The following is an 11,012-nucleotide window of genomic DNA, read 5'->3' as shown; positions in this document are numbered from 1 at the left end:
GTGTTTATCTCATAATAAAATATTAAAGAGAAAACGAAGTTACTTTTTTTTCCCTTTCCCTTTTTCTAATCTGGTGATTAACATATATAAGTATGGATAAATAGACTTTTGGAAAGTGTAATATAATTATTGTGTTGCTCTTGTTGATGAAATTTTTTCCCCAATATCTATGAATGAAGGTTCTTGTGTCTTTCCACACAAAGGTAGACAAAAATCAAAAGGAGGGGGGATATGATGGTCAAGCTAAGCTTATTAGCATCATCATATCATATAGCACAAAGACATATATATTCCATGCATAAAACCAATATGCTTCATCATGAACCCTCACGTTGGCACTAATTAGGGCTATGTATATGTGTAGCACATGCAACCAATTTAGTTATTACAAGGTGAATAGCTGATGTAACTCAAAACAAAATTGTATACTTAAAATTTTGACTATTTATATTAAGACATTTTTATGTGAAAATATGATCATTAAGAATTATAAATATATTTATATATTTGACTAAATTGTTTAATATACTAATTATTATTTTCACATGAATATATTTTATTAAGTAGTCATCTTTTAAAAAATTGATGTAACTCAACTTTCACTTGTTTCAAAATAAACCAAAAGGTAGGTTATTAAATGGTGGAGAGAATTCACGAGTCATTCATAAACATTACACTCAATTACTTGATTATATACTTTTATTAGTGATAATACATGGTTCCTATTATATGGAGCGTGTTTGGCCATACTTAGAAGTTAAAAGTTTGGTACATTTACTGATTCACATCTTTATTAAAATCATTCTGAAAAAATATAATGATACGATCCCTACAATAGTGGCTAAGAATAAAATCATATATCATCATTCATTTTAAAAGGAAGAAAAAAAGGGGGAAAATTTTGTTCATCTAATTCATAAATCAAGGAATCATAATCATCATGTCTATGAATTTGTCAATTTTTTGAATGCCACCCGTGTCTTTCTTCTTGTCCTACCCTGCTTTATTTATATGCGCTATGCGCTGTAAATATTTTACACATTGGAAATGTTACCTTGCTAGAGAATTTTATGAACAAACTTCACATGTCTTCAAATTCATTGCTTGAGTGATGGGGTCATGTATAAATAGATTAATTAACTAAGGACGGAGTATCTTCTTTTTTTTTTTATTAAAGTAGAAACTTTTTATTTTAATTAAAACATACAAGTCAATGATTTACTAGGTATAGTATATTGACTAAAAATTATAAAATTTTACTCCTTCTCATTCTTTGAAAGTGTTCATTTTTTTAATTTTTAATTTGTATGAAGAAAATAATTAGAATGTGTTCGATTTACAAGAATTAAAAATAAATTTACAGATAAAATTGTTCTTTAGACTAAAAAAATAGAATTTTCATCCAAGGTTTCTTTTACCCGAATAATTTAAAATCTTGAATTTGTATCCTTTAAAGTGAAAAAGTTAGTAAAAGTGATAAAATAAAAAATTATTCATCATTAATTTTATAATTTTCATAAAATGTATATCTCACTATTTTAATTTTAAGAGGTATTAACTTCTCAATTTTTCACTTTACTAATTCACTTTAAAAGATTTTGATCCTAAGATCTTAGAGTATCTTAGTAGTAGTGTGTGAGTCAAAATCTATGGAAGTCATTTTATACTAGCAAATAATTAATTAATGGAATTAATTGTGTTAGCAGCATAGTCCAAGGCACATGAATGAATGAATGAAAATCAAAGTAGCGTGTTGGTGGGGGCATTTAGAAAGCAATAGGAAAAGATCCAAATTGGAAGAAAATATAGGTAGAAAAGCAGTGAAAAGAAAAAATAGAATAGGGACAAATATGAATGATATGTAAAATAGAGAGAGAGGCGTAAGGGAAGGGAGTAAAGGACAGTTTTGAAATCCACTAACGAACCTGGCTTCAGGGTAGTGGCCCCTGGCCCCGAAGGATGATGGTATAGGACAAATTGTGAAAGCTAAATAGCAAGGACAACCAAGAAACTTGTAGGAATGACCCTATAAATGTGCCTCACCTGTGTTCACCACTGCATACCAACACCACCAACAAACGTATTCCTTGGTGCATAGGACACCTAACAAGGACATGCACCATTGCCACATGCCATGCCCAAATTATTAAGTTTGAACTCTATTTTACTGTCTACAGCTAATTCCCATCCAGCACAAACATAACAGTTCACTACTAATTAAAAGTTTTTCTATCTATAACCCTTTTTTGTCTATACATATTTTGAATATTCTTGTTGTTTGTCTTAATTTATCGGAACATGATGAACACTGGTAGAACCTTCGTGTTGCAACTTGAAAGACATACATTGATTTGATTCCACCTATAATATATATTTTTTTAACCAATTTACACTGTCTTAACAAATTAAACAGCTGTGAAAGTGGGGAGAGAGGAAGAGAGAGATTCCAATTTTTTTTGTCATTTACAATGGCATTATAGCTAATAACAAATCCTGGTTTGGAGTATTAGTTACTTTTAATCACAAGTCACAAGCATTAAAAAAAAAAAAAAAAGCTTCCGTGGAAAAGGAAAATAGAGTGTCTCTATTGGGTATCCCTAAAGAGCATGATGATAACCATGATGACGATGGCGATGATCACATGAGAGAGCAAGCATGTGGGTTCTCATCACTGAAGATCTGAGGTGGTGGTGGTGGTGCATGCAAGTGAAACTGTTCCGGGTACGTATACCCAGGCATATAGCTGTAACCGCCAGGATGATGTGGATGCATAACAGGAGCATATCCATATCCATATGCAGATGGAAATAGAACATGTGGAGCTGCCATATACTCCATTCTATTCTGCTCCATCATCACCATTTCTTCATTATTATTATTACCACCACCACCGCCTCCCTTGTTCTTCTTGCCATCACCACCACCACCATTGTTCTCCTTGTTGTCTGGTTTCTTAGGTGGGACCACCTCCACCTTCCTCTTGAGCTTCTCCGTTAGATTCGCAGCCAGAGCCTTCACGTCCATGGTCCCCTGCACTGTCACCGTATCTTTCTCTTTGTTTATCTCCATTTCATTCACTCCTACGATTTCAAATTACATCATCATTCATCAACCCTAATTACTCCATTAATTAATGAATTAATTAATTAGTAATAGTGTGTACGTATACCTTTGGTTTTGGAGACAGTTTTCCGGATTTTGTCGACGCATCCCTGGCAGTGAAGTGCCACCTTCAGAACCGCCGTCGTCATCACCGGAGTCTGTTACAATATAATAATCAATTTCAATTGAATTGAATTAAGAAAATGAAAAAGAAAAATGACAGGCTGGCAAAAACGGGAAGGGAAGGTTGAGAAATAATGGTAGACATGTGGTAGCAGGGGGACCATTACTGTTACTGACTGTGAATGAAAAATTCAAAACGGAAACCAACCTCTTTCTCTTTCTCTTTGGATTTCTTCTCCTTATTATCGCCGTCGCTTTTGTTCTCCTTATTATTATGGTCGCCATTTTTGTTATTTTTGTCCTTCTTGATCTGAGGAGAGATAAGAAGCACCTTCTTGTTGAGCTTCTCCTCAAGCTTCTCCTTCATTTTGGCGGGATCTGAAACTTTTCCGGTTTGGTAGCGCAGCCATCGCAGCTGCAATCCACCTTCAACACCACATTGTTTTCTCCTCCCTCGCTTTTCTTCTTCTGCAACAAAACGTAACATGGATGAAAATTACAACACAACAAAATCAATTATTCATTATTTCACAGAATTTAAAAAAGAGTGTGTAGTTGTGTACCTCCTCGCCCATTGTGGTGGTTACTCTGTTTGGGAAAACGAAGGGACAGGTGTTAATTTTTGGTTTTTGGAAAATGAGTTGAGTGAGTGAAAGAGTGCTGTGGTAGCTATGAATTCAGCTAAAAGCCTAAAACGCTATATATACCGGTTTAGTGTGTAGTACAGTTAAGTCATCTCAGTAACGCTGGCGCGTGTATCTACTACCCCACGCGGCCACGCTGGACTCTTGGGTCTTGGCGTAACATTCTTCTTCTCTTATTCTCTTTCAACTTTCCTTCTTCCCTCTTTCGTTTTGATTTATCATTGACTTGACCCAAGTAGGCAGCATATAGTAGAAATTTCTTCGCTCTTGCGCTTCCACCGGCCACCGCTTCCATGGGAGTCAATTTTTTTTAATTTGGGCCCAAGCTTTTAGGCCCAATATGTATAACAGTTCTCTTACCCAAAAACATATTAAAGAGGGCTTTCCTTAATCCAACAAAGTTTTATGGGTTGGGTCAAAACTCTTTCTTATAAGGGTGGTATTGTGGTAAGGTGTAGTGGTGTACTTGGAGAAATTTATTCTCATCCCAACAAACTAGTTGCTTGCAAGCTAATTCACCAAAAACACTCTCTTCTAACCAAGTTGAATTAATAATTAACTCACTAGTCTGTTTAAATAAGTGTCAGATATTCGAATCCTACTTTGTGCAGCAAACCTTAAATAGAGTTACGATCCGTGACTGATTAGTCCTTAACTTGTCGAGTTATGAGATACCGTTAAGAAAAAAAATCTTTTCTCGCATCATCCGTAGTAACACTCAGGCAAATTCAATGATGAGAATTTCCTGGTTCAACTCCTGGCTTCGGAAAAATTTTTAGTTTTGCAGCAAAATCCAACTTTGTATGAAGCACGGACGAATTTATTCATTGTTAATAATAATGGTTAGTTATTCCCATTACAATATTAATTTTGACCTTATTCTAATAAATTATTATCAAAGAAAAAGTTTATTATCACTGATAATCTTTAATATATTTTTACATTTAAAGTTATATAAACATACAATCGAAGAAAAATATTTTACTTCAATAAAAAAACTCACTTTTAGAATTGAAGAAAAATATAATGATATAACAAATACTAGAACTTGTCTATCAAAACATCAACCAAAAATTAAGCTAATAAAAATAAAAATTGTTAGATAAATGGACAAGAATTCCATCATCCGCAATAGCACTCAGGCAAATTCATTGATGAGAATTTTCGGGTTCAACTCTCAGTTGCAGAACAATTTTTAAGAAAAATATTTTACTTCAATAAAAAACTCACATTTAGAATTGAAGAAAAATATCATGATATAACAAATACTAGAACTTGTCTATCAAAACATCAACCAAAATTTAAGATAATAAAAAAAAATTTTAGATAAATGAACAACAATTCCATCATCGCAGTAGCACTCAGGCAAATTCAATGACGAGAATTTCTAGGTTCAACTCCCGGCCGTGAAACAATTTTTAGTTTTGCAGCAAAATCCAACTTTTGTATGAATCACGGACAAATTTATTCATTGTTAATAATAATGGTTAGTTATTCTCATTACAATATTAATTTTGACCTTACTCTAATAAATTATTATCAAATAAAGTTTATTATCACTGATAATCTTTAATATATTTTTACATTTAATTTTATATAAACATAAAACTGAAGAAAAATATTTTACTTCAATAAAAAACTCACTTTTAGAATTGAAGAAAAATATTATGATATAACAAATACTAGAACATGTCTATCAAAACATCAACCAAAAATTAAGCTAATAAAAATAAAAATTGTTAGATAAATGGACAACAATACCATCATCCGCAATAGCACTCAGGCAAATTCAATGATGAGAATTTTCGGGTTCAACTCCCGGCTGCAGAGCAATTTTTAGTTTTGCAGCGAAATTCAACTTTGTATGAAGCACGGACAAATTTATTCATTGTTAATAATAAGGGTTAGTTATTCCCATTACAATATTAATTTTGACCTTACTCTAATAAATTATTATCAAAGAAAAAATTTATTATCACTGATAATCTTTAATATATTTTTACATTTAATTTTATATAAACATAAAACTGAAGAAAAATATTTTACTTCAATAAAAAACTCTCTTTTAGAATTGAAGAAAAATATCATGATATAACAAATACTAGAACTTGTCTATCAAAACATCAACCAACAATTAAGATAATAAAAATAAAAAATGTTAGATAAATGGACAACAATTCCATCATCTGTAGTAGTACTCTAGCAAATTCAATGATGAGAATTTCCAGGTTCAACTCTTCGTTGCGGAACAATTTTTAGTTTTACAGCAAAATCCAACTTTGTATGAAGTACGAACGAATTTATTCATTGTTAATAATAATGGTTAGTTATTCCCATTACAATATTAATTTTGACCTTACTCTAAATAATTATTATCAAAGAAAAAGTTTATTATCACTCATAATCTTTAACATATATTTTTACATTTAATTTTATATAAACATAAAACTGAAGAAAAATATTTTACTTCAATAAAAAACTCACTTTTAGAATTGAAGAAAAATATCATGATATAACAAATACAAGAACTTGTCTATCAAAACATCAACCAAAAATTAAGATAATAAAAAAAATTGTTAGATAAATGAACAACAATTCTATCATCCGTAGTAGCACTCTTGCAAATTCAACGATGAGAATTTTCGGGTTCAACTTTTGGCTGCGGAACAATTTTTAGTTTTGTAGCAAAATCCAACTTTGTACGAAGTACGGACGAATTTATTCATTGTTAATGATAATGGTTAGTTATTCCCATTACAAAATTAATTTTGACCTTATTCTAATAAATTATTATCAATGAAAAAGTTTATTATCATTGATAATCTTTAATATATTTTTACATTTAATTTTATATAAACATAAAACTGAAGAAAAATATTATGATATAACAAATACAAGAACTTGTCTATCAAAACATCAACCAAAAATTAAGATAATAAAAATAAAAATTTTTAGATAATGGACAACAATTCCATCATCTGTAGTAGCACTCAGGCAAATTCAACGATGAGAATTACTGGGTTCAACTCCTGACTGCGGAACAATTTTTACTTTTGCAACAAAATCCAACTTTGTATGAAGCACGGACGAATTTATTCATTGTTAATAATAATGGTTAGTTATTCCCATTACAAAATTAATTTTGACCTTATTCTAATAAATTAGAATCAATGAAAAAGTTTATTATCATTGATAATCTTTAATATATTTTTACATTTAATTTTATATGAACATAAAACTAAAGAAAAATATCATGATATAACAAATACAAGAACTTGTCTATCAAAATATCAACCAAAAATTAAGATAATAAAACTAAAATTTGTTAGATAAATGAGCAACAATTCCAACATCCGCAGTAGCACTCTGGGAAATTTAACGATGAGAATTTCTGGGTTCAACTCCCGGCTGCGGAATTCATTGTTAATAATAATAGTTAGTTATTTCCATTACAAAATTAATTTTGACCTTATTGTAATAAATTATTATCAATGAAAAAGTTTATTATCATTGATAATCTTTAATATATTTTTATATTTAATTTTATATAAACATAAAACTGAAGAAAAATATCATGATATAACAAATACAAGAACTTGTCTATCAAAATATCAACCAAAAATTAAGATAAAAAAATAAAAATTGTTAAATAAATGGGCAAAAATTCCATCATCCGCAGTAGCACTTTGGCAAATTCAACGATGAGAATTTCCGGGTTCAACTCCCGGCTGCGGAACAATTTTTAGTTTTGCAGCAAAATCCAACTTTGTATGAAGCACGGACGAATTTATTCATTGTTAATAATAATGGTTAGTTATTCCGATTATAAAATTAATTTTGACCTTATTGTAATAAATTATTATCAATGAAAAAGTTTATTATCATTGATAATCTTTAATATATTTTTACATTTAATTTTATATAAACATAAAACTGAAGAAAAATATCATGATATAATAAATACAAGAACTTGTCTATCAAAACATCAACCAAAAATTAAGATAATAAAAATAAAAATTGTTAAATAAATGGACAACAATTCCATCATCTGTAGTAGCACTTTGGCAAATTCAATGATGAGAATTTCCGGGTTCAACTCCCGGCTGCGGAACAATTTTTAGTTTTGCAGCAAAATCCAACTTTTTATGAAGCACGGACGAATTTATTCATTGTTAATAATAATGGTTAGTTATTCCCATTATAAAATTAATTTTGATCTTATTGTAATAAATTATTATCAATGAAAAAGTTTATTATCATTGATAATCTTTAATATATTTTTACATTTAATTTTATATAAACATAAAACTGAAGAAAAATATCATGATATAACAAATACAAGAACTTGTTTATCAAAACATCAACCAAAAATTAAGATAATAAAAATAAACATTGTTAAATAAGTGTACAACAATTCTATCATCTGCAGTAGCACTCTGGCAAATTCAACGATGAGAATTTCCGGGTTCAACTTTTGGCTGCGGAACAATTTTTGTTTTGCAGCAAAATCCAACTTTGTATGAAGCACGGACGAATTTATTCATTGTTAATAATAATGGTTAGTTATTCCCATTACAAAATTAATTTTGACCTTATTCTAATAAATTATTATCAATAAAAAAGTTTATTATCATTGATACTCTTTAATATATTTTTACATTTAATTTTATCTAAACATAAAACTGAAGAAAAATATATGAAGGATATCAGGCCTATTAGCTTGTGTAATGTTGTTTATAAAATTATCACCAAAGTATTGACTAACCGACTTCGGCCTTTTCTTCCGAATATTGTTAGTCCTTTACAAGGAGGTTTTATTCCGGGTCGTGGTGCTCCTGATAATACTATTGTGGCCCAAGAAATTCTGAATTTCATGAAACACACAAAATCCAATAAAGGTACTTTTACTTTTAAAATTGATCTTGAAAAAGCTTATGATAGGGTGGATTGGAGGTTTTTGGAGAGTACTCTCATTGCTTTTGGTTTTCCTATCATCACTGTTAATTTGATTATGAATTGTGTCCGTGCATCATCTCTTTCTATTATGTGGAATGGGAATAGATTGGATAGTTTTACTCCTAGAAGGGGGGGCTTAGACAGGGCGATCCAATGTCTCCTTACTTATTTGTGCTTTGTATGGAAAGACTTGCTTGCTATATATCTCATAAGGTGGTCGAGGGTGTGTGGAAACCAGTTTCTGTCACTAGGGGTGGCCCAAAATTTTCTCATTTGATGTTTGCAGATGATCTCTTACTCTTCTATCAGGCTACAAAGAGTCAGGTCCAAATGGTCATGCATTCTCTTAACATTTTTTGCAAGACATCTGGCATGAAAGTGAATCTTGAAAAGTCTAAAGCTTTTTGTTCTAAAAATGTGACTGCTCGTAGAAGAGATATTTTTACTAGTGTTTCTTCAATTCGTTTTGCTTTGGACTTAGGAAGATATCTTGGAGTTAACCTTAATCATTCCCGTACCAGTAAGGCCTCTTTTCATTCACTGGGTGTTAGAGACCCTGCGTGTGTTAATATATCTTTACTTGGTAAATTGGTGTGGCAATTTTTTTATTGTCAGGACAAGCCTTGGGTTGCTCTATTGAGGGCGAAGTATCTGAGGAATGAGGGAGTTTTAGATGGCCCTGTCCCTTGCAATGCTTCTCATGTTTGGAAGAGTATCTCAAAGGCTTTTGGTGCTCTTAAGGATGCCTTCTCTTGGTGCGTTGGGTCACTTGATCAATCTTTTTGGTTTGACAATTGGAGTATTGAGGGCCCAATTGCTCAAGATGTCCCTTTTGTACATATATCTGACTCTGATTTAACTATTAGAGACGTTTGGAAAGATGGTCAATGGAATCTCCTTGATATTTTCTCTATCATTCCAGAAGATGTCAAACAGTGTTTGAATGCTTATAATCCGGATTTGAATGCTGGAGAGAGTTCGGGTTGGTCGTGGGGTGTGGCATCTTCTAGACTCTACTCAGCTAGGAGTGGGTACAGTTGGCTAGCCAAAACTTTTGACTAGAATGAGCATGATAATTGGTTGTGGGTATGGCGACTGCATATTCTTGAGAAGTACAAGTTCTTGATTTGGCTCAGTCTTCACAATGCTATTCCTACGGCAGAGTTTCGTTTGGGTCGTGGTTTAGCTTTATCTAGCACCTGTCATCGGTGTCAGAATGGTTCTGAATCCATTCTTCATTGTCTTCGGGAGTGCCCTAGTGCCAAGGAGGTCTGGAACCTTTTAGGCCTGTATTCAGATAACTCGAATTTAGATGATTGGCTCTACAGAGGTGCAAGAAGTGGAGATGTTTTTCTTTTCTTTTCGACCATCTGGTGGATTTGGAGAAGAAGGAATCATGACTTATTTAATATAGATGATTCATGGAGTGCTAGTAAAGTGGTGAGTTTGATTCGTAGTTCAGTAAGGGAGTTTCACACTATTTTTGCTATGCATCAATCTCTGTCTCCTCCTTCACTTTGCTTGCATTGGGTTCCGCCTCCAGTTCATTCTGTTAAATTGAATTGTGATGCTAGTTGGTTTGCTCCTTCTGGCTATGCTGGTTTTGGTTGTATCATTCGCAATCCTGATTGATGTTGGTTGAAAGGTTGCACTGGGAAAGTCGAAGTGTGCAGTGTTCTTTTTGCTGAATTGTATGCAATTTGGAGAGGTTTACTTCTTGCTTGGGAGAGTGGATTTCGTGAGGTTATTTGTGAAACAGACTGTTTAGAAGCTCTTTTCTTGGTAAACCAAAGAATGCTTGGTAAGGATATTCCGGAATGGAATTTGGCAAAGCATATACAGGAGGTTATGAATTGGAATTGGAGAGTCTCTATTCTTTTAATTCAGAGGACTGCAAATAGTGTTGCAGATTGTATGGCTAAAGCAGCTGCTTCTGTCGCGGACATTCACTCGAATTGGAGCCAACCATGGAGTGACCTTCAACATCTAATAAATTTAGATATGACCCTAGCCAATTAATTTGGTTTTATCTCTTTTTTTTTCTTTCTTTTCTATTTAGTCACCAAAAAAATACAAGAACTTGTCTATCAAAACATCAACCAAAAATTAAGATAATAAAAATAAAAATTTTTAGATAATAGACAACAATTCCATCATCTGCAGTAGCACTCAGGCAAATTAAACGAT

At 31.9% G+C, this 11,012-nt stretch overlaps 2 protein-coding genes across 2 annotated transcripts; one reads left to right on the top strand and one right to left on the bottom strand.

The window, feature by feature from the left end:
- Positions 1-2,436: 2,436 nt before the first annotated feature.
- On the bottom strand, positions 2,437-3,712 carry LOC107496807 (heavy metal-associated isoprenylated plant protein 3). Its single transcript, XM_021126626.2, has 3 exons — positions 3,434-3,712; positions 3,170-3,260; positions 2,437-3,080 (listed from the first exon to the last, which is right to left on the bottom strand). Exons 1-3 carry the CDS (start codon positions 3,710-3,712, stop codon positions 2,638-2,640), a joined length of 813 nt encoding a protein of 270 aa, XP_020982285.2. The 3' UTR covers positions 2,437-2,637.
- Positions 3,713-8,978: 5,266 nt separating this feature from the next.
- Positions 8,979-10,457, top strand: LOC107496758 (uncharacterized). Its single transcript, XM_016118083.1, has 2 exons — positions 8,979-9,856; positions 9,962-10,457. Exons 1-2 carry the CDS (start codon positions 8,979-8,981, stop codon positions 10,455-10,457), a joined length of 1,374 nt encoding a protein of 457 aa, XP_015973569.1.
- The last annotated feature ends 555 nt before the right edge of the window (positions 10,458-11,012 follow it).

This window comes from Arachis duranensis, chromosome 7 (genome assembly GCF_000817695.3).
Source record: "Arachis duranensis cultivar V14167 chromosome 7, aradu.V14167.gnm2.J7QH, whole genome shotgun sequence".
Taxonomy (NCBI): domain Eukaryota; kingdom Viridiplantae; phylum Streptophyta; class Magnoliopsida; order Fabales; family Fabaceae; genus Arachis; species Arachis duranensis.
The sequence above is the reverse complement of the archived record's forward strand: the minus strand, read 5'-3'. Positions and strand labels throughout refer to the sequence as shown.

Bases quoted from the DNA above. Each gene is read 5' to 3' on its own strand.
- LOC107496807 (XM_021126626.2), bottom strand. From the start codon at position 3,712: ATGTTACGTTTTGTTGCAGAAGAAGAAAAGCGAGGGAGGAGAAAACAA. The intron at 3,261-3,433 runs GTTGGTTTCCGT...ATATTGTAACAG, and splicing joins CCAAAGAGAAAGAGAAAGAG to ACTCCGGTGATGACGACGGC. The intron at 3,081-3,169 runs GTATACGTACAC...TTGAAATCGTAG, and splicing joins AACTGTCTCCAAAACCAAAG to GAGTGAATGAAATGGAGATA.
- LOC107496758 (XM_016118083.1), top strand. From the start codon at position 8,979: ATGTCTCCTTACTTATTTGTGCTTTGTATGGAAAGACTTGCTTGCTAT. The intron at 9,857-9,961 runs GTACAGTTGGCT...GATTTGGCTCAG, and splicing joins CTCTACTCAGCTAGGAGTGG to TCTTCACAATGCTATTCCTA.